Source organism: Diabrotica virgifera, chromosome 3 (genome assembly GCF_917563875.1).
Source record: "Diabrotica virgifera virgifera chromosome 3, PGI_DIABVI_V3a".
NCBI lineage: Eukaryota > Metazoa > Arthropoda > Insecta > Coleoptera > Chrysomelidae > Diabrotica > Diabrotica virgifera.
The window spans coordinates 116,416,240-116,441,333 of record NC_065445.1 but is presented as its reverse complement, the minus strand read 5'-3'; the positions used below and the strand labels follow the sequence as shown (position 1 = coordinate 116,441,333).

At 30.6% G+C, this 25,094-nt stretch overlaps 1 protein-coding gene across 2 annotated transcripts in view; it reads left to right on the top strand.

The window, feature by feature from the left end:
- The window catches only part of LOC114330186 (extracellular matrix-binding protein ebh-like), a 166,365-nt gene that overhangs the window by 54,756 nt on the left and 86,515 nt on the right, over positions 1-25,094 (top strand). For both annotated transcript variants that reach the window (XM_050646867.1, XM_050646868.1), the window contains 2 exons: positions 5,810-6,202; positions 12,230-12,656. In XM_050646867.1, coding sequence (XP_050502824.1) covers positions 6,019-6,202; positions 12,230-12,656 — 611 coding nt within the window. In that variant the 5' untranslated portion in view covers positions 5,810-6,018. The remainder of the gene's footprint in view (positions 1-5,809; positions 6,203-12,229; positions 12,657-25,094) is intronic.

Genomic DNA, 25,094 nt, shown 5'->3' with positions numbered 1-25,094 from the left:
TTGTGAACTAGAAATTCTTCATCCGGTGCTTCCATCAGAAATTTTTCAAATTGCTCCCGTGTAAAAATGCTCGCTTTCTTAGGCCTATAGCCAACATTTTTTCTCTTCAAATACGCGATCAAAGTTGAAAACTTGGAAATATCAATGCCAGCATAAAGAAAAACGGTGGATTTAATCATTGAATATTCTGCCCAGAGGCTTCCAGGAGCTTTCAACTGCATATGTCTTTGAACGAAATATGCCAATAGAGTATTTTCTTCGATTCTTAAATTCTTGCCTTCGCACCATTTTTTAAAACTTTGGTAGGTATTTTGATAACGATTTTGGATTTTTCGGAAATAATTGCGGAACACCCTTCTTCCCAAGCCCGTTCAACTTCTTCAAATTCACTTTCGCTCATATTTTAATTTATAATAATCAAAATTGTACTTAAAATTATTGACAACTAAATAAAAACTCAATTCTCCATTGTTGTTATGCACCCTAGTTACTACCTAACAACCAAAGTATCTATCTTGATAAAATGAATGAAACTAGTCAATATGACGAAAATGTTTAATTTTATAATTTATAATGGTATCAATCGTGCAAAAAACGTTATAAGCATGTCGAACGTTAAGGGTAACCGATCTCAGACAATAATTGGAGTCGTCGCCCCGCTCCTCCTCCAAACAATTGTCTTCGATCGGTATAAAACCCTTACCGTTCTCCATACTTAATATACTATTATGAAATACGTTCACAGGATAATAGCCATTTCCTAATTATTACGTGATATTACCACTGACACTATTGACAGTACGTATCAATAGGGAGTTTTTGTGCACACAAATACGTAAACGTAACGCATCTTTTTGACATATACGCTTGCGCATTAATGGTTGAACTCCCGTATCTCGATGCGTATTACCATAGCCACCTTTACTTTACAAGCCATGAAGTTGAAACTTGGCAACATCTAAGCGTAGACCGGTTAATTCTGACAGTTCTCATTTATTTTTAAATGTTTTTAAATAATATTCACTGTATTTACAGAAAAACTCAAACATTTTACAATATTTCGTGCTCCAAATTATAAAGACTATTAAAAGGTATGTATTAAGATGATTTTAGTTCAATATAATATATTTTTATATACTATATTTTATAGTATAATATATTTTTATATAAACTTACGTGCATATAGAAATGCGTCCACTTAAAATTTTTGTCATTTTTGATGTCTTATACTTACTAAACCTGTTGGCCGATTCAAGTGATTTTTTTAATATGCCTGATTCTTTAACAATACGCTGTAATAATATTGTTGCTAAGCAGTTAATTCTAAACCCCAACACTTCACATCAAACCATGTGAGAAATTGTTGTTATAGTTATTTCTAGCGATATTTGTATATAATTTAAAATAAGATATTATTTACTTAAAGTAAAGTATTTTACACATATTCTTGTTATTGGTTTTTTTTTTGTATAATAATAATAATATATTAAAACCCAATTATAGACTCTGGTTTTCTTAATAACATTCTGTTTTTTTTATTATTTCGTTTATGTTGGATAATAAAAAAAGTTAGCTACTTTAACAACTAGATTTTTGTTCTTTATCAATTCAGGGTGTTTCTAAATAAGTGCGAAAAACTTTAAAGGGAAAGGAACAAAATGCAAAATTTTGACGCCTGTCAAAATTTTCAGTGTATTTTAAATGCAATCATTTTTTTCGAATTCTGAGAAAACTAATAAGTATTTTTGAAAAATTTAAACGCTGAATGAAAGATTACTTTATTACCGAGGGCCGAAGGTCCCTTAGAATGAATGAAAAGTTGTTTTTGAATGACATATTTGAAACTAAAAATGACACTAAATTTTCTTAATTTTTCGCCCCTGTAAATTATTAAAATAAACATAGAAGTTTTCAGGGACTTTAGGCCCTCGGTCCTAACATAATCTTTCATTCTGCGTTTAAATTTTTGAAAAATACTCATTAGTTTTCTTAGGATTCGAAAAAAATTAATCCCATGTATATTCTTGTTATTGGTTTTTTTTTTGTATAATAAACGTTACTTACAAGGAAGTACTTTTAATTTTATTTTGTACAAACTTCTAATTAATAATATTTTCTTGTTCGACTCAAAAAATACTATAAATTTTACCAGAATTTCTACTTTAAAATTGTGTTTTCAAAAGCGGTAGTCCGAAAGTCGGACTACGCACGTCATCAATTGCGATGTTGCCTTTTTCTCTTCATGGCTTGTTAAGTAAAGGTGGCTATGGTATTACCTAAAGTAACGTTCTGCTACGTACGTGAGAACGCATCCCTATCGAGACGAAAGTCACCGAATGCACACGAGGATCTTGCCCGATTACCTACCAAAATGAACATTTCATCAGCGTACTACCCGTTTATAAACATTTTAAAGGTTATATTGTTTATTGGTTTAGTCTATTTGAGTAAAATTATTCTGTGTTTGTAATTGGAAATTGGAACTTCATAATAGATTTAAAATTTTATTGTTTTTAAGTTGTCTATTAATAAAGCAAAACAAACAAATCTTGTATTAATTTAATTAAGAAATACAGTGATCACCATAATTAATAACTAGATAAACAAATGACCTAATTTCAGTAAAATTTTCAAATAAATATGACCAAACTATTTACATACTGGAATTCTGATGTAGGTACAATAATTTACAACTAAAAAGTAGGTATAAACAAAAATAAAAAAATTTTAACCTAAGGAAAAATAATATTTTTATATTTAAATAGAAGCAATTAAAACCATACCATTTCATCATTCATTTATCTTTTTTTTATATTTGTATATTAATTGTATATTGTGTGAACATTGTTTTATTTTTTTAATGTCAACGGAATCTAAAAATGACTTTACGATTTGCTTTACGTTACGTTAAGGCAGCTACAAAAACTACCTATTTTAACGTTCTTCCTCTACCACACGTTAGTTGCTTTACGTATACGGAGATGCGTACGTTACGTAGCAACAAAAACTCCCTAATAACACATCGACGTACGTTTCACTTTATTATTTTATTCAACTTGTTTGAAAATTAATCGTGGCGCATGGGAAAAGTTACAGTGGAAGAACTATATCTTATCTACTTATAAAGTTAGCTATACAGGGTGTGTACAGGTGTGTACATTGGGAAACGGAAATACTTAAATGTTGAATAGAGCTCAATGGGTCAGCAGCGTTTGGTAAGCTGAGCTATGTATTTAAATCGGACTTACCCATATCCCTGAAAAGGAAAATCTTTGACCAGTGTGTATTGCCTGTACTTACTTATGGAGCGGAAACATTAACACTCACAAAAAAGGTAGTGAACAAGATTCGCATAACTCAGAGGACTACGAAGCGCCAGATGTTGGGTGTCTCCCTGAGGGACCGAATCCCAAACGAATAAATACGTCGTAGAACAAGAACAACGGACGCCGTCGAAAGAATCGCGTCGCTCAAGTGGAATTGGACAGGACACGTCGCCAGATTGTCAGACAACCGATGGACAAAACGTATTGTCGAGTGGAGGCCACGAGAAGAAGCACTACGGAGCAGAGAACCACCACCAACCAGATGGGCTGACGATCTGAAACGTGTTGTCGGCAACAGGACGCAATCCGCACAAAACAGAGAAAGATGGAAAGAGCCGAGGGAGACCTATGTCCACTGCAGTGGACGCGTACGGGTTGATGATGATGATGAGAGCTCACTGAGGCGGTGACTCAGATAAACTGCATTTATTGCCTCACCGATTCTTATAACTGAGTTACCGGGTGTTTTATAGACTTTGCATATTTCTTTCTGGACCTACATATAACTTTAGAACCACTCTGTCTATTTTTTTGATATTTGGTACACATACATCTCACTTAGAACCCAAACCTCACCGATTTTTATAACCGAGTTACAGCGTATTTTATCGATTTTGCCGATTTATTTCTAGACCCATAACTTTAGAATCACCGTGTATTTTTTTTGATATTTGGTACACATATGTTTCACCTAGAACCCAAACCATCCAACAAGCAATCACAAGAAAAATCCAGGTCCCCACTAAAAAAAATTATAAATTCATTGTGACTTTGAAACAACACTCTGTATATTGAAATTTTCAAAATTCGGTTGTATATTTGAAAAACACACAAAACACTAAGTTAAGTGGATTTTGTCCAGACAATTTAATGCCTTTAACTTTGAAATTGTCATGAAATTGAGAACTTTTATTAATAAATTATTAAAGTTAATGAACAAATAATCATTTTAAAAATAATCAATAATTGTTTACCACATTAGGACAACTCATTTACTAATCACAAGAAAAATCCAGGTACAGATTAACAAAAAAACATAACGTAATTTTGACCTTGAAACAACACCCTGTGTATTGAAATTTTCAAAATTCGTTTGGACATTTGAAAATATTACAAAAACTGAGTTTATAAGTTCGCTTTAATTTTTTGCACAGAAAATTCAATGACTTTAATTTTGAAATTAAATATATTGAATTTTTTGGAATTCTGAGATTAAAAAGCAGGTACATATTATTAACTTTTAATAATAAATTATTACTGGTAATGAACAGATACTCATTATAAAAATAATATTCTTTTTCTCATGATCATCTTTCAGTGCGTCACAGTTTTTCGATTTCTCTCTAACGCATTAAATTGTATGTGACAGAAAAAAGGCACGTCTGGGAATACTTCGGTAATTATTCTAGTTCGGTGATTATTCTAGTTGTCGATAGATGGCGCCATAATCAAAAAAGAATTATTTATTAAATAAAATAATAATATTATCAATATAATCTGTACAATTTATAAGACTATACAAATGAAAGAAAATACCATTTTATAAATGCAATAGACACAATTGATTTGGTTTTATTCCAAATTGAAAATAAAATTTGACAACTGTCAGATTTAACTAAAATGTCACGTTAGAATAAATGTCATAAATATGTATTATCACGGACTTACCTTTTTTTCTATAATTTGTGACGCACTGAAAAATGTTCATGAAAAGGAGAATACATATTTATTTACCACATTAGAACGACCCACTTACTAATAACAAGGAAAATCCAGGTCTAGAATAACAAAAAAATATAAACTATGTAATTGTGATCTTGAAATAATACCCTGTATATTGACTTTTACAAAATCCGCATGCAAATTTGAAAAGAGCACAAAACTAAGTTTAATGGTTTGCTTCTATTTTTTGCGCATAAAATTAATGACTTTAATTTTGATATTATCTCGGAATTTTTATCTTTATTTATATTATATTATATTAATATCTTTAATGTCCGACTGGTATATTATTTGACAAATAATGACATGATTTCGAAGTAATTAGGTATGATTTAATACCCTAGGGCGTTATTTTGAAAAATAATGCCCTAGGGTATTAAATTAAATAACTAGTTAAATACTGTCAAGTTGACAAATAACAACCTAAGTAAAACTATGGTTACCGCAATTACGTTACGACTATTAGTGCTGGTAAATGAAAATTCGAAAACTAAATAATTCAAAATTCCTTCAAATTTTTTGCATACCTATAAAGAATATTTAGTCGGACATTAAACGTTGAAGGCACCACGGGTATTATAAATAATGCTTTCGGTCAACGTATATTCCTCGGGCCAAAGGGCCTCGGTATATACACCTTTGACCTCAAGCGTTCTTATCATTACAATACCCTTGGTACCTTAATAACTATAATTAAATTGAACTAATAAAATCTGAGATTATTTAGTAAATTTTATAATAGAATATTATACCTATTACAGCTTGTAATGGTCAAGAATCAGATGTTAAAAAAATCCTGGCAAACGCTAAGCTTCTACAGAATAAATTAGACCAGCTATCACAAAAATACGACCAATCTATAGGTCAAAATTATACTTTACAAAAAGAAGACCATTCCAAATCTGAACTTATTAACTATATCAAGAAAACTCATGAAGATACCATCAAGAAGCTAAACGGCCTCTCAGAAATGACAGTTAATCTTGCAGCCAAATTTGTATCTAATAGTGACAAAATTACAAATAAGATTCAAGGTCTTAACAGGTTAGACCAAGAAATTCAAAAGATTGCTGGTAGTGTTACTGACACTAAAAGAAAAGTAGAATTAGGAGTGAACCAAACCTTGGCCGAGGTATCCAAACATTCGAAAGCAGGTATAGTTTCTTCTTTCTCGTATAACGTACACTTCTACATAAATATCAATTTTTTTGCAACTCGCTAGTGTAAAGGCTCATTTACACTTGGCAACTTTACTGGATGACAGTGCTTGTGGCCACTAAACTTACTATGTGTGGTGTAAACAACAGGAAAATGTACTTGCTACTTGTCGACAAGCAGTTGCTACAATTTGACAGACCAGCTAATTTACTTGCCACTTCCCCACTATTTGCACTATTTGTTGTGTACTTTCTATTTGTAAACAATGTTAAACAAGTTCGGACAAGTAAGAGTTCTATTTAAAATGAGTGGTCACTAGCAAATAAACTTGAAAATATGTAGACGAAAAACCACAAAGCAATTTTAGTGGCCGCAAGTACTTTCAGCCTGTAAATTTAAATGAAGCTTTACTTATTATTTTTATCCATTACTTATAGTAGAAGATACGATATAAGGTCGATCTGCACCCATCTGTTTAATGGATAAAAATTATTGGATATGTAATTTAACATGTTAACAATTACAAAAAACAAGGGTAGCCCGATCTAATTTTGTTCTAACTATAATTAATTAATAATTAAAAAAAAATATTTTGTAATTTTTCTCCAAAGGTGATCGTTTTTGAGTTATAAACAATTTAAAACTGAAAAAGAACGAAAGATAACGATTTTCAAGGCTCAAAAACACAAGTAAAAAATTTTGTAATCATCAAGTACATAAATTCAGGTTCAAACTTTTTTCAATCAGGTCTTGATAAGAATTTTAGCCATGCTTTATTCTAAAATATATTTTTTAATTGTTAATAAGGAAGGTTTCTTATGACGAGACGGGCATTAACAACTAAAAAACAATGTTTCAGAATGAAATAAGTCCAAAAGACTTGTCAAGAGCTGATAGAATTAGGTTTGAACTTGAATTTAGGTATTTCGTAATTTCTAAAATAATATTTTATACTCATGTCTTTGAGCCTCGCAAATCGTCATCTTTCGTTCTTTTTTCAGTTTTAAATTGTTTATAACTAGAAAACGATCAACTTTAGAGAAAAATTACAAAAGACCTTTTTTGTTTAGAATGATCCAAAAAATCTGAAATATCTGCCCTGGTCGAATTTTTTTTAATTTATAAAAAAAAGTCATTTTTTAATTATAAATTAATTATAGTTAGGACAAAATTAGATCGGACAACCCTTGTTTTTTTGTAATTGTTAACATGATAAAATTACATATCCAAAAATTTTTATCCATTAAACAGATAGGTGCAAATCAACCTTATATCGTATTTTAGACTATTATTAATTTTTATAGTATACAGTATACAGGTGGGTTTTCATTAAGTGATATAGTAGAATGGGTCAACTATCCTGTCAACTATCCTAATGTAAACATAAATGGTAAAGTGGTATAGTGGTATAGTTACTCTACCACTTGCTTTCTCCCACACTGGTTTCTCCTCTAAGTACTCTACCTCCGCTAAACCATAAAACTAAGCCACAAAAATAATTTTTGAAATTACCAAGTACATAAATTCAAGCTCAAACCTTCCTCTATTAGCTCCCTATAATAATTTTTGGCACGTTTTATCATAAAACATTGTTTTTTAACTGTTAATGAAGCGCATATGAGAGGACGGGCGATCGGGCTGCATTAACAACTAAAAAGCAATGTTTTAAAATGAAATGAGATTAAATTACTTATCGGTAACTGATAAAATAAGGTTTCAACTTGAACATCAACTGTAGTTTCAAAAATAAATTTTTTTTTAGTTTTGTTTTTGAACCTTGAAAATTGTAATTATTCGATATTTTTCAGTTTTAAATTGTTTATAACTCGGAAAGGATTAACTTTAGAGGAACATTACACAAGTCCTTTTTGTTCCCAATGATCCAAAAAAACCTAAAATAATGTCTACCCTGGCCGAAAAAAAATATTTTTATAACTTGTATAATTTTTTTAATAAATGTAGCAATAACTCAGAAACTGTGGCATTTAGGTATAGGGAATATAACATGAAAAATAATCAGTATTTCTAAAGGACTTCAAAACGCAAAAAATATATAGGGTGTTTCATTTGAAATAAGAAAGTTCATTAGATTTTAAGAAAAACGGAAGATTTAATAACAATGTAATTACCACTATACTATCGACCGCATTAAAAGACCCTTATAGACTAAGAGCCGCTATAGGTGAAATTTCTTAATCATTTTAGGCACGATGGGACCCTATAACTTAAATAGTAGAACCTAAAAGAAAAGGTTTGAACACTATGCTGTCACTTTTCAGTGGCACATGCGTCGACAGTGGCGCATCAAACTTTCCACTTAAGGACGGGATAAATAAATTAAAAATTACCATCCCTTACTAAGAGAATTCAATTTTTTTTATTTTTTTAAGTTCTATGTGAATAACACATAAGATTTAGCGTAATTTTAACCCACCACCCCCTTCCCCCTGCCCACCATCAAAAACTTCATTTTTCGTTTTTATTTTTTTTTGCTGGGATGCAATCAATTTTAAAATTTCAAAAAATTCACACGCATAGCTGAGGCTTTTATAAAACATGTCTATTCTTTATAGACCCGTAGGTAGAGTGTATATAACCTCAGAAAATTAAAAACAAAATTTCAAAAAAGCTTTTAACTTTTTTTTGGGAATAGCTGCAGGTCTAATTTTTTCTTAATCTTGTGTTTTATCAAACACTATATTTCTGATTTTTTTCAGATTTTTCCGTAAGGCTCGCCACCTTCAAGAATCCGAAAAACTGTTTTTTGGGGGTTTTGGGGATTTCCCCCCTATTTTATAGACTTCATAATATATCAAATAAATTTCGATTTTATAGGTTATATGTAACTTGAAGTAATTGAGTCCTTTAGAATATTTAAAAATGGGAGAAACATATTCAAACCCCCCAAAACCCCCTTAAAAACAGTTTTTTTGGATTTTTGAAGGTGACCAGCCTTACAGAAAAATCTGAAAAAAATTAGAAATATAGTGTTTGATAAAATACACAAGATTAAGAAAAAATTAGATCTGTAGCTGTCCCAAAAAAAAGTTATATACTCTTTTCCCAAAAAAAAAAAAATTTAAATTTTTTTGAGATTATGTACACTCAACCTACAGGTCTATAAAAAATAGACGTGTTTTATAAAAGCCTTAATTATGCGTGTGAATTTTTGGAAATTTTAAAATCGATTGCAACCCACCAAAAAAAAATAAAATCGAAAAAGAAAGTTTTTGATGGTGGGGGCAGGGGAAAGGGGGTGGTGGGTTAAAATTACGATGAATCTTATGTCTTAATTACATAGAACTTAAATAAATGAATAAAAATAAATATAAATAAAATAAATGAAAAAAAAAATGAATTCTGGTAGTGAGGGAGGGTATTTTTTAATTTATGTATCCCGTCCATAAGTGGAAAGTTTGATGCGCCACTGTCGACGCATGTGCCACTGAAAAGTGACGGCACAGTGTTCAAACCTTTTCTTTTAGGTTCTACACTGAAAAAAATATTGTACATAGTACCAATGAACGCCAATCATTGACCTTTTTTACATTGATTCAATGAAAATTTCGTTAATACTATAAACACGTAGTCATTAAGTAATGACCATATTCATTATTACAATGTAATTCTATTCATTAAAAAATAATGAATAGAATCATTAATCCAATGAATCTTTTTATCTATCCAATGACTTTTTTCATAATACTAATAATTTGTTCATTGTATATATGAAATTATACATCAGGATTATGCGGTTAAATTAATGAATATAAAACGTTGCACTAATGTACAGTATTCTTTAAATTACGAACTCGTTTATTGAATCAATGTTTTCGTAACATTAAATCAATGTTTTCGACTTTGATTAATAACTCGATACATTGTTTTTGTTTTGATGTAACGCAATCATTGTATTAATGTAAAAGACCTGAATCAATGATCAATTCATTGTAGCAATGATCTTGTACATAAACCGATACATTTCTTAAAACTCTATAAGTGTTTTTATTGGTGTAAAAAAATCACGTGACAACAGTTACAGCATAATAACAGACAGTCACCCTGCAGACTCTGGGGAGCGGTGTATGGCACTAGTGATTTGGTTGATTGTTCTAAGGTATGTATTTACATATATTTATAACTATTTACAAATTATTTTGTTGGATTTCTAGAAAAAAAGTGGATTCTGGAAAAAAAGTTATACTTCTATTTCCACTTTTGCAGATTGATATGGACTTTGGAGTGGCATTTGGAAATGGAAATGGACTTATTGATGGATGGGACAGCAATTTCGAAAGAATTATCTCCTTTCTTCGGTGTGAAAGTCATATTGAGGATAAAACAAATACATTTTTATTTGAAAAGATTACCCATGAAGACATTACGGAATGTAAGTACCTATTTTATTATTCAATCCTGCATATCTAGTATTAATTAATTTTTATTCTCTGTAAATTTTTTCAAATGCTAATTCGACACATAGGTAAAAGAAAATAGGAACCATTTGAAAATATTTCTAAATAATATAATCTTATAAAAGATTAGTAAATTGAATCTTTAGGTGATTAAACCGTAAATAATTGATAAATAATATTAACTCTTGCAGTCGGTAGGTAGTATCTATCAAAGTAAAAATAAACATTCTAACATCTAGCAATTTTTTTCAGGATAAATTAAAATATTTCTATAAAAAAAAGTGATACCCAAAAATACAACTATGTTCAATATTTAGATTTATTTCTTTATAATAATTATTAATATAAATTGTAGATGGCTAACAAGCAGTTATTCTTTGGGTTCTACATCGATATTTTGTACGAACTAATAAAATATACCATCATAGATTTCCAGTAATCATTCTTACATCGGGAAGACCCAGCAAGAAGTCGAAGATCATATCAGATTTTTGAAATCAAAGAAAAATGCCATTCAACCATTTGTTTTTTGTATGGGTGGTGATAATTAATCCCAGAGAGATGTATTTGTGGATATGTTATTTTAGATGTATTTATTTTCACGATATCAGGTATACATTTTTTATATAATATAAATATATATATTTTTATATATTTTATAAGAAGAATTAATTTCTGTTATATTTAGTTATTCAGTTTTTTCCAAATTACATTATAAAAAGTTGTTTGTGTTAATTAAAAATATATGTTTTTGTTTCTTTAAGCTTAAAAAATCGTTGTGTCAACCTATATTTGTAATATTTATGTAGATATTAAGTCGTCATTCTATTTACTTATTAACTATTTGTATGTTATATACAAATATACATGAAGATAACATTCACTGAACCAAAAAAGTACGTAAATATAATGAAAAAAACATTGATTCAAAAACGGGGAGCATTAATTTTCGTCCAATGATCAGTATCGTTGGTCCAATGACAGTAGATACATTAACTAATGCTCAAAAACATTAATTGTTATGAATTAGTACGTTCATTCAATGTACTTTCCAGTTAAGAATTAATGTACCGATACATTGCTTCAATGTACCGATACATTGATTCAATGTACTGATACATTGATTCTTAACTAGAAAATACATTGAATGAACGTACTAATTCATAAAAATTAATGTTTTTAAGCATTAGTTAATGTATCTACTTACATTGGACTAATGATACTGATCTTTGGACGAAAATTAATGCTCCCCTTTTTTGAATCAATGTTTTTTTCATTATATTTACGTACTTTTTTGGTTCTATAGGGTCCCATCGTGCCTAAAATGATTAAGAAATTTCACCTATAGCGGCTCTTAGTCTATGACCCACAATAACTTTTTAAGAATCGTTATAGCAGTTTCCGAGAAATTGCCGTGTTTCCGTACTTAGTCGCTACCCTGTATATATTTTAAAAGAAATTTCACCTATAGCGGCTCTTAGTCTATGACCCACAATAACTTTTTAAGAATCGTTATAGCGGTTTCCGAGAAATTGCCGTGTTTCCGTACTTAGTCGCTACCCTGTATATATTTAGTAATTTTTTAATAGAATATTACACCAATTACAGCTTGTAATGGTCAAGAATCAGAGGTTAAAAAAATCGTGGCAGACGCTGAAATTCTACAGAATAAAATAGACCAGCTATCACAAAAATACGACCTAGCTATAAATCAAAATACCGCTTTACAAAAAGAAGACCCTTCCAAATCTGAACTTATTAGCTATATCAAGAAAACTCACGAAGATACCATTAAGAAGCTAAACGGCCTCTCAGAAATGACAGATACTCTTGGAGGCAAATTTGTAACTAGTAACGACAAAATTCTAAATAAGATTCAAGGTCTTAACAGGTTAGACCAATTATTGCAAAATATTGCTGGTACTGTTACTGACACCAAAAGAAAAGTAGAATTAGGAGTGAACCAAACTTTGGACGAGGTATCCAAATATTCGAAAGCAGGTGCTCTCAATGTTCAAGAAGCAGTGTGTAACAGGTTAGTAACCTTAGATTAATGAAAACACCGAGATGTAACATGGTTCATTGCGCAGCGTGCCAAATTCTTCTTTATCCCTACCTACGCCATTCCACCAATTGGAGTGGACATTAGCATCGTACCGTGACGAGAACCGCCGATAATGTTCGAAGCTCATATTTTGTTTCGTGCCGTTGAAGGTTAACGCAAGCAATTAAATTGTGAATATCAAAATAGTTTCTGTTTTTTTTTGTGATTTTAGTGTCAAAATGAGTCGATGTATTGTAAAACAATGTGTATACAACAAATCTAAAGTATGCCGACGTGATAAAAGAAGTATTCATTTGTTTACGTAAGTATTGAACAGTATTTAAATTCAAATGCCGCGCCGGTTTGTTTACATTCGACACCAGGGCCAGGGTGGTATTAGGCCCGATTGTTTGTAATTGTAAAAAGTACCGAGTTACTTATTTTAGCATTGTATTGCTTTGTTTATTTTTTTATATATGTATATGCTCAAGATGTCGTAGTCTGTTAGTTGTTTATTCTAAATATATATTAATGCAATGTAATATAACTTAAAAAAATATTACAAAAATTTAGACACCATATTTCATCAAACTTCTCACATAATCATTATACAGGGTGATAAAGTAAATAAAGCATGTAAACATAAGTTAGTCATTATTACTGATTAATACAGTTACTTTTGATACATTACTTTAATTTGATGGTGTATAATCAAGAGTGTGTGATATTATGGATATGTAGATTATGGAGTTGACTTACAAACGGATTGTCATTCAATTGCCAAGGAAGCAATAGTATTTATGTTAGTATGTATTAATAGCTCTTGGAAACTTCCCGTAGGGTATTTCTTAATTGATTTATTAACTGGCAAACAAAAACAAAATTTAATATTACAATGCTTAAATTTGGTAAATCAATCTGGTGTAGAAGTGATATCACTGATATCAGTAACTTTTGATGGTGCATAAAATAATGTGACAATGGTAAAGGAGTTAGGGTGTAGTTTTCAATTAAATTCATTAAAATCTACATTTACTTTACAAAATTCAAATAAAGAAATTGCAGTTCTGTTCGACCCGTGTCATATGATAAAATTATTAAGAAACACACTAGGAGATAAACTAATTTTAGTTGATGATACTGGTGAAACTGTAGAGTGGAAATATATTAAGGAATTAAATAAACTCCAAGCGGAAGAGGGGGTTCATTTACGAAATAAACTTAAAAAATCTCATATTAATTATAAAAAACAAAAAATGAAAGTAAGGTTGGCAACACAATTATTTAGTAACTCTGTGGCACATGCTATTGAATATTCAACACAAGTTTTACAGTTACAACAATTTAGTAACTCTGCTGCTACGGTCAATTTTATTCGTATCTTAAATAATTTGTTTGATGTTTTTAATTCTAGAAATATGTCACAAAAAGATTATAAAAAGCCTTTAAATACAGAGAATTATATCAAAATAATGACTTTTTAACCGAAACTGCTGAATATTTAAAATCATTAACTTTAGTTAACGGGGTAAAGCTTTGCGAAAGCAAGAGAAAAATGGGAGTTTTGGGATTTCTATTTTGTATTAATAGTCTTCAACATTTGTACAAACAATTAGTGGAAACAAATTTATTAGTGTATATTCCAACCTATAAATTAAGTCAAGATAAGAACTTTTTTTGGGTTAATTAGATCAATGGGGGGTTATAACAATAATCCAACTGCTAAACAGTTTAAGGCAGCTTATAAAAAAATGTTAAAACATTTAGAACTAAGGGATAGTTTTAAAGGAAATTGTATTCCTTTAGAACTGATTACAGTTATGGCTCCTGAAAAAATAATTAATAAGTCTTGTGGCAGAGAACGAATTGTTGAAGACGAATGTGTTGATGAAAACGATGACATATTCAATACGAATTTTATATCACTTTAATTAAGGAACTTATCATTTACACATTACAAGAGAGAAGTTATTATATACATTTCAGGATATGTCGTTTATAAAATATCGAAAATTTTGAAATGTGAAGACTGTGTAAACGCGTTTATAGGAGACCGAGCAGACTTGTTGACATCATTCATCAACCAAAGAGATACATTAAATTTAACTTATCCATCCAACGATGTTGTTATTATTTGCTCTACTGCCGAAAAAGTGCTACAGTGCCACATACACATTAATAAAAGTATTAATGTTAATATTGTTAATGTCCAAATATTAAAAGAATTACCAGAACAATTATTATTTAAGAACTTAAACAACCATTTCAAACATTATTCCATTTTAGAGTCAAATTATTCCAATTTATTAAAATTAATAATTTTCACCTACATTAACGTCCGAATTCGACAATGAAAATATTTTTTAGTTTTTGATCATTGATTATTTTTATTGTAAAACTTTATGTTGTTTTTTGTGATTAGTCAATACGATTAGTGTAATTAGTTAAATAAGTGTATATTAATTTGTGTTATATTCGGAACTAATTCAATAAATATTATTAATTATTCTGAATCCAACTCTGTTTCATTTATGTAGAAGCTCCCCACCCCTGCAATTCTGTTTAGAAACAAGGCAACATTCGCGCAGCTATCTAAATAGGTTCATGTTACATCTCGGGCTTCTTAAATCTATGTTAGTAACAAGCAAACATATTATTTTTAACAAGACATACAACAATTAAAAGCCCTAGTTTAGTAGCCCTTTGAGTTTAATTATATGATAAGATGACATACACTAGTTTGTTATGAGGTGGCTTTCGAAAGAGTTGGGTTTAAATCATTCTCTCCTGATCAGTTTTCTCTCTAAGACCAACAAACTTTTTTCACCAACAACAAATAAATCAGTGAATAGTTATTCCTCGAATAAAATTTATTATTCGATTATATTTTTATTATGTTTCAATAAAATTTTGATAATTATTTAAAGTTAAACTGACGAATTTTCTTTGTTATAGATATTTAAAGCGAGAATACCTTGTCAATTTATTCGAAGAGTAAATAGTTATTTGATAAATAAATAAAATAAGTCTTATTTGACGTTTTTGAAACGGAGATTTGTCAGATTTATGGGTCGAATAATTTTATTCATTGCAGCCAGAAGAACCTCCCTTCTCCTCCATTTTCATGTACTTTGAGCTCTATACGCTTAACACCATTACTATTCCATAACCCCTAGAGACCCTCTAGTAGTTGTAACCTCCTCCTTAGGATCATCCTGATTACAGCGTTGATTTATTGAGTAAACTACTATACCTACCTCGTTGGTGAAACCGGCCATTAGCGTAACACATGGTACAAAGACGCCAGGTACGATAGCCGGAATATCCGAAATTCGGATGAGTTCGCGCATGACGTCACAATGAGAGTGATTTTAAATATTCCCCATTTAAAACATTAGCGCTCGGAACACAATTATTTTTAAATTGGTCATAAAGATTCATTTTAATAGATAAATATAATTTCTGTTTAACTATTGCGGATTTATTGAAATGTAGGTGTCGTATTATTTTGATTTAAAAATTTAATTAACAATACAATGAACAAAAATAAATTTCTACTTAAAAATTTCTTTGTATTCGTCGCTTTTTAAATAAATTTTACGAGGTTGTTTTTGATTGGCTTGTCTTATTGGGCGCCAGTGTTAAGGGGGGGATCGAGCCATGGGCGTACATATAAAAATTTGTAGGGGGGCTAGACGTGAAGATGTTGCACATTATATTTTGTATACTTTGGATGACAATATATAGTTTAAAGCACCCGAAAAGCCATGGGAGGCCACAAGGTCCCCTACCTATATGCATGGGCGCCTATGAATCGAGCCTTCATTTAGTTGCACGTAAACAGATGAAAATAATTGATTATTAATGGTCTGAAACAAAATCACAAAACAAATAAAACACAAGACTTTAAGTGACAATTTTCTTTAATTTTCTCTTATTTCGCATATTTTCTTTAAGTGTTTTAATTTCTTAATTCCAAAATACATGCGAGACCGAAAGAACAGGTGTTTGGTTTTGCAATCACATTTAATCTTTTCAGACAAATCAATCAGTATTTGTAAATAATTTTTCCCTGACTTTAAGTGAAGTCCAGACCCATTGAAATTATTAAATATAGTATCCAGTTGATGCACTTTTCCACCAATTCTTCTGGAGGTTCCTTTAGGCCCCCTTCGGATACTTGATCAATCCACGTGTAAGTGGAAGTATCCGTACTTTCAGGCAAATCTAATTTCTTGCAGATATACCCACTGACATATTCCAATACATCATATTGTAATTGGTTTAATTATTCGACGTCTGCATCCACTTCTTCTTTTTCTGTTTCATCAGATAAATCTGAGAAGTATGTTTTGCATAAAAACTTCGCCTAAATTATCGATCGGACCATCCCTGACCTCATCAGCTTCTGTGTTGCCAGTTTCGGATAAAGTCCCTTCATTCCTTCCCAAAATATAGTTTTTACCGTGGTAGCGAAATTCCACCGCATCAGGATGGTCATGTAAGCCACCAGCCCTCCTCATGTTGCCAAAAAAATTCTCAAGTACCTACATCTTGGTTTAGATTGTTCGTATAGAATATATTTTATATCGACTTTGAATTTTATGTCCCCAAATAAACCTTTCTTAATGCGTTGTTGGTTTGAATTACTCCTAAAAGTAACAACAGAATTAAATTTAGTCAAAAGGGAGATAACATTTATATTGATTATTAGCTCCAAAAAATAGTTTTAATTAGAATAAGTTAAAAGCAAAACAACTTACCTTTGCGAAAAGGCAACAATTATCTTTTCCTTTAACTTTTAAAGTTTTCACATCTCATCAATAATTTTATTTTTACCTTTTTTTATTGCCCAATGCCCAGACGGTGTTGAGTCACTATAAGACGATATTTGTTTTTTATCTACTAACGTCCAGTCGGAACTATTGATAACTGATATGAATTGATGTCAAAATTTTGTTTTGCGGTAGGGGAGAATTTGTTGGTCTTCAATATAAACCATATTATACAATACTTACCACAGCAATTTTGAAATTTGAACTACTTTGCATAGGAAAAATATTGAGTAGATATATACCTACATATATAGCGTAAATTGTAATTAAGAACATTGGATATAATTTATAGAGTCTATCAAATCATCAAATCACCAATATATACATAATATATATCTTTATCCATCTTTAAATTTCAATAATTTCTGTAAAATTCAATAATTTGTCGACCCAATAAAATTCCGAAACTAATTTGTACATTATTTATTTATTGATTTATTAACGGCATCCATTTACAAAAGTTTTAAGAAAGCTGTACTTCATAAACAATAAATTTTAAACTATCAAACATCTCAGAATAATAAACTACAACAAACTTATTCTAAGATACCCTTTAGTTGTTTTTTTAGATAAACTAATTTGGTAGACAATACATTAAGGGGTAAAAATAATAATTCGTTCACACCAGCAAGACTACTAATCAATTTAAATCTCACAAAAATCTCCCCAAAAGCTAAAAAATCGATAAAACTCCCATTTAAACGTATGTATTCCAACAGCGGCTACTCTCATTGTGACGTCGACAGAACGTGGTCAGCTGATAGTCGCATGCGCAATATCGTACCTGTCGTCTTTGTACCATGAGCGTAACAGATCTCAGAATTTCTTGCTTCTTCTTCGTGTGCCATGTCTTTGGGCGCACGTCTGTGATTTTCTGTATTCTGCAAACCATTATTTGTAAAGTGCCGTTCTCTTATGTTTCTCATCCCTTATGTTCTTTAACCCCGAATGCTGTTTTCTTCCTTAGCCTCGGCGCTGTTATATCATTCCTTGTTAGATTAGTTTGTGAATATATTATTTGCATCATATCCCAGTAAATGACCGATTAGGAGTATAATTTTCAGGGTCAACTTCGAATTGCATGAAAATTTGGATTTAGGTTCCACTTACCCTCCACTTCAAAGTCGAATTTGTGCCATTGGTTACTCTTACTGGGGGAGTGACATTCACCCCTTCTTAGGGGTGAAAAACGCGCGTTTAAAATAAGTCCAGAAATGGATAAATTGACTAATTCTAAGCAACTTTTGTTCTATAGAGTTTTTTACGTAAGTTAATACTTTTCGAGGTATTTGCGATTAAAAATGTTGATTTTTCGATAAAAAAAAACAACGTTTTCAGGCGGTTTTTCGCAAATAACTCAAAAGGTAAATATTTTATCGAAAAAAATATTTCCAGTAAAAATGTAGATTATAAAAGAACGAAAAAAATCGTGTATTAATGAAGTTTCTAAACCCAGTAAAAGCAAAGTAGTAGCTCATGAATAATACGTTCTTATTCGTCAAATTTCAAATCGAATATTTCAACGTGAAATAACAAAAATATTAAGCATTTTTTGTTAAAAACTTATTAAAATTTTTTAAAGTGTTTAAAAAAAGCAATATTTTCATTTTTAATAAAAGTTTGTAGCAACAAAACTAAACAAGTCTCAAAATAAAGTTGGCCCCCTTTGTTTGGTTAAAAAAATCGTGAAAATCTCTCCCTATTTAGTACCCTAGATAAACGCTGCCTTTGCATTAGTGATACGAAAAATCTCAAAGAGTAAGAAAATTAAGGTTTTGCTTTTTATAAATGTGATAATTCATTTTATTTTTCTGTACGACAAAAATTGGTTATTATATCTGTTCAAAGTTTGCATGCACTCGTGATTGGTGACTCGTTTAAGCCATTTAAACTATAACCCCTTTCAAGTATAAGCACTTTAAACCGGTGAAACTTACAGATCATATAAAAAATACATAAGTAAATTTTTTGTAAAGAGGTAACGATTGATTTAATTTGAGGTGCTAAACAAGGGGAGATTTTTACTTTACGATTTTTTTACAAAAAAAAGGGGGCCAACTTTATTTTAAGCGTAACTTACTTAGTTTGAATGCTATGAAATTTTACATTTGCTATGAATAAATAAAAATAAATCTTTTTTGAAATACTTTAAAAAAGTTTTAATGGGTTTTTCCTTAAAAGTGCTTCATTTTTTGGTTATTTCATGTTGAAATATTCGATTCGGAATTTAACGAATAAAAACGTATTTTTCATGAGCTATAACTTTACTTGTGCTGGGTCTATAGACTTCACGAATGTACAACTTTTTTGTTTGTTTCTATGCTACATTTTTGCTAAGAATATTTTTTTCGATAAAATAATTAGTTTTTGGGTAATTTGCGAAAAACCGCCTGAAAACGTGTTTTTTTTTGTAGAGAAATAAACAGTTTCAATCTCAAATAACTCAAAAATTTTAACTTACTTAAAAAACTCTATTAGGATGAAAGTTGTTTAGAATTAGTCAATTTATCCATTTGCGGACTTTTTTCAAACGCGCATTTTTTCACACCCGAGATGAAAAAATACGTAGTGGAGGGTAAGTAGAACCTAAAGCCAAATTTTCATGCACTTCGGAGTTGACCAATAAAATTATACGGTATTGCCGTATTTCCCCCGTTCATTTACTGGTCTATCAACCAAAGATATGACCCCAGTTTATATATCAAACAGTATATGTATGAAACTCTGCGACCTTGAAAAAGTCACGCAGATTTTCTGCGCTGGCAACTTCAAATGAATAGTCGCAGAACTCACTGCGATTCGTGATTGAAACGGAATATAGAGGGCAGGTCGAATGCAAGAAAATGGCCGATATAAATGGTATAAACAAACATTCAATTGAGGAATAGAACAATACCGATTTGATTTAAAATATTTTAATATACTCATAATGCTGAAATTTACTAAAAATTTCTTAATATTGACCAAATTCCATTCAAATCAACAATTTTCTGGTTTGTTTATACTTTATACCACTTATAGTAGTTTAAATTTATTCCACCAGAGGTCAGCTACTTTGTTCTTCGTCGCGAATTCAGCACACTTTCAATGGGCTATCAATCTTGAAGGTTTGACATGCAGCTCAGGTGCGTAGTAGCACAGTTGCTGCTGGTTTAGCTTTGTACATTCGATTTAATATGTTGCCTCTTGAAGTTGTTGGAACTACTCAGATCATTCAAAGATTTGATAATTTATTTGACCTATTTAATTCGTCTAATATTTCTAATCCTAAGCCCTACAATAGGGCTTTTAGTAATTCTGATTACCAGAAAGATTTTTCATTGTAGTGCGCCAGATCCGTGCAAATATTATAAGAATTGTGCATTTAATGATAGAAGCATATAATTTTGGCCACATATACTACACATATAAAGGTTCAAAATTGCAGATTTTACCTTTTACGATACATATATGACTAATAGCACGATAACTTTTAAACGAAAAGTCCGACTTCAACCAAATTTGGTATATGGGTTCTTTTTTTGATGTGTAAGATCAAGCTCCTGAACCGGAATAATCGGTTTACCGTAAGTTGAGTTTTTCCTGATTTTTTTTTGTAAAAATATGTTGTATTTTTTTAATTCTCTTACCCTGTATATAATAATTTTTCGAAAAGGTAATACCGGCATTGAAAAGAGCATAATAATATTTTTTAGGAAATATTTTGAACTTTTTAGTTATGTTAATTACCATGTAATAAATTCATAACTTATCTTCACATGTACCTATGAGCGGCAGATTCGTGCAAATATAAGAATTATTGTGCATTTAAAGGTAGAATCATATAATTTGGACCACATATATACTACACATGCAAAGGTCCAAATTTAGATATGAGGCCATCTCAGATTTTGCTTTTTACAAAAAGGCGGGCATTAAAAATGGCGACTATATATATGTGACTAATAGACCGATAACTTTTGAACTAAAAGTCCGATTTCAACCAAATTTGGTATATAGGTTCTTTTTTTTAATGTATAAGATCTAGCACTTGAACCGAAAGAATCGGGTTACCAGAAGTTGTGTTTCTCCTGATTTTTTTGTAAAAATATGTTGTTTATTTTTTCGATTCTTTCACCCTGTATATATTAATGTTTCAAAAAGGTAATACCGGCGTTGAAAAGAGCGTACAAATATTTTTTATGAAATATTTTGAACCCTTTAGTTATATTAATTACATGCCTATCTTCACATGCCTATGTACCTATGTGCGGCAGATTCGTGCAAATAATAATATAAGAATTATCGTGCATTTAATGGTAGAAGCATATAATTTGGACCACACATACTACACATACAAAGATTCAAATTTAGATCTGAGGCCATCTCAGATTGTGTCTTTTTCAAAAATGGCGGGCATTCAAAATGAATCTGCCGCCCATAGGTACACGTGAACATACGTTATGCATTTATTAAATGGTAATTAACATAACTAAAAAGTTCAAAATATTTCCCAAAAAAAATTGTACACTCTTTTCAATGGCGGTATCACCTTTTTGAAAAATTTATATGTATATACAGGGTGAAAGAATTGAAAAAGAAACAACATATTTTTACATAAAAAAAAACAGTAAACACACAACTGCTGGTAAACCGATTCTTCCGGTTCAAGACCTCGATCTTATTCATCAAAAAAATAACCTATATACCAAATTTGGTTGAAATCTGACGTCTCGTTCAAAAGTTATCGTGCTATTAGTCACATATGTATAGTCGCCATTTTGAATGAACGCCATTTTTGTAAATGGAGCAAAAACTGAAATGGCCTCATATCTAAATTTGAACCTTTATATGTGTAGTATATGTGGTCCAAATTATATGCTTCTATCATTAAATGCACAATAATTATTATAATATTTGCGCGAATCTGCCGCACATAGATACATGTGAAGATACGTTATGCATTTATTAAATGGTAATTAACATAACTAAAAAGTCCAAAATATTTCCTAAAAAATATTTTTACGCTCTTTTCAATGGCGGTATTAACTTTTTGAAAAATTAATACATACAGTGTGAAAAAATTGAAAAAAAAAAACAACATATTTTTATATAAAAACCAGTAAAACCACAACTTCTGGTAAACCGATTCTTCCGGTTTAAGACCTCGATCTCATACATAAAAAAGGGACCTAATACCAAATTTGACTGAAGTCTGACTTTTCGTTCAAAAGTTATCGTGCAATTAGTCACATATGTATAGTCGCCATTTTGAATGCCCGCCATTTTTGTAAAAGGCAAAATCTGAGATGGCCTCATATATAAATTTGAACCTTTCTATGTGTAGTACTTGTGGTCCAAATTATATACTTCTATCATTAAATGCACAATTGTTTCACATATCGGCTGCACTATTGAGCCAGTCCGGTCGTAACTTCTCATTTCAGATGACAGATAACAAGATGGCTGCCTCCACAAAACGAGACTTCAAAAACTTCAAAGGCGCCGACGAGAGTGTCAGTACTTACTGTTTGTTATACAGTGCGCTGGAATAAGTGTTACCCCCCCTTACTAACTTATTTATTTTTAGCATACAAGCAAAACGCTCGGACAGATCGATTTTTAAAATAATCATAGTATATTATAGCATCAATGTTTCGAACTTTACGCGGTCCCCCTTCAGGTAACAGTGATAACTTTGATTTTTTTAATGGAAAAGTACATCATGTGACACCTCATTTAAAAACTTTTGAAAGACTGATTACAAAAATGTATAATACTTTAATCCTTTTTGAGACCGTAGGCACAAAATTTCGGTCTAATTTTTTTGAAATGTATTCATTTTTTTCGAATCCTGAGAAAACTAATAAGTATTTTTGAAAAATTTAACACAAAATGAAATATTACAGTATTATTGAGGGTCAAAAGTCCCTGAGAACTTCTATAATGGTTATTTTAAACAGAGAGTAGTCGCGCCGTTGCGTTAGATAGAATCTCACATTTTACCCTTTTTCGCGATAACTTGATGAAAAATTTTGCAATTTTGAAAAAATTTCGTAAGTGCCTCGAGAAAGGGTGTAGTAATGCGTAGGTATTTTTTTCTTCTTCTTCTTTTTGTGGAATTTATGGCTTTGGGGAGAGCCAATTAGCTTTAATAATATAATTGTTAAAAATAATATTTCTAACATAGCAAGTAAATAAAAATACTATAAAATAAAAATTTGTTGTAAATTCGTATTTAAATTCGTATTGTGAGATAAAATCTAACACGCGCCTGTTAGTCCAGTCGTGTTAGACGAATAACAGTCCTAACCTTGCATTAGGAGCTGCCCCAAATTTTACTTTTTTAATCTTCAGGGGGGGTCAATAGTAGTGTAAATTTAAAATCTCGACTGAATTCCGCCATTGCGTTAGCCGCCATCTTGATTTTAAACGAGAACCGTTTTTGCTCAATATCTCCGCCATTTTCAACTTACTTCGACAAAAAGTATAATAACCAAAATTGTTGAAAATGTGATTTTCTATCAAATTTTTTTCTTACAATTTTTTCGTGCCATCGATATTTTCCGGGTTATAGCGGAAAATAGTGACAGTTATGTATAAATAGAGCATAATTATTGAATTATCTCGTTTATTGTTAGTTTTACGACAAAAATGTTCCTATACAAATATAGAGAGAATTTAATTCTACACAATGTTAGTTTCTTTCATTTTTTTGCTAAAGTTAATATTTAAGGTAGTATGTGTGCGATAATGGCGCGAGCGTAAGACCTGATTGATTTTGTAGCAATTGTTTTTGTTCAATATCTACGTCATTTTCAACTTAGATTGTTCCAAATATGATTTTCTACAATTTCTTTTCAACAATTTTTTTCGTGCGGTTGATATTTTCCGAGTTAAGTGGGAAAATAGTAAAAAGTGGTGGGGGGAGCATAATTACTGAATTGAATCTTTTTTCCGAGCTGCCCGAAATTTTATAATTCTATCATTTGAGGGAGATCAATAGTAGTGTAAATTTAAAATCTCGACTGAATGCCGCGGTTGCATTAGCCGCCATGTTGATTTTAAAGGAGAACCGTTGTTGCTTAATATCCCCGCCATTTTCAACTTTTCGACAAAAACGGTAGGAACTAAAATTGTTGGAAACGCAATTTCCTACAATTTCTTTTCCACAATTTTGTATGAGATCAATATTCTCCGAGTTAAGGAGGAAAATAGTGGAAGCGGAGGAGAAGCATAATTATTAAATTGTCTCATTTATTATTAACTTTACGACATAATTGTACATAAACAAAAATAAAGAGAATTATATTTTATACAATTTTTGAAACTTCCAATGAAACACCAACCAAACTAAGTATATAAAAGACATAAATAATAACTTATATGCATTAAATTCACTTAATTTTATTAACTAGCGGGTTTTATTGGTTGAATTTGTCTGTCGATATTTAAGTTTCATGTCAGCTAACATATTTAAATATTTCAACAATTTTTTTTTAATTTTGGACCCCGTTGAGGAGAATTTTCCCATCCCCCCTCCTCTTAGACCTGCCACTGGTTCTCTCGAAAAATTGTAGTAAATCGTAATTGCAACAATTTCAGTCCTTACACT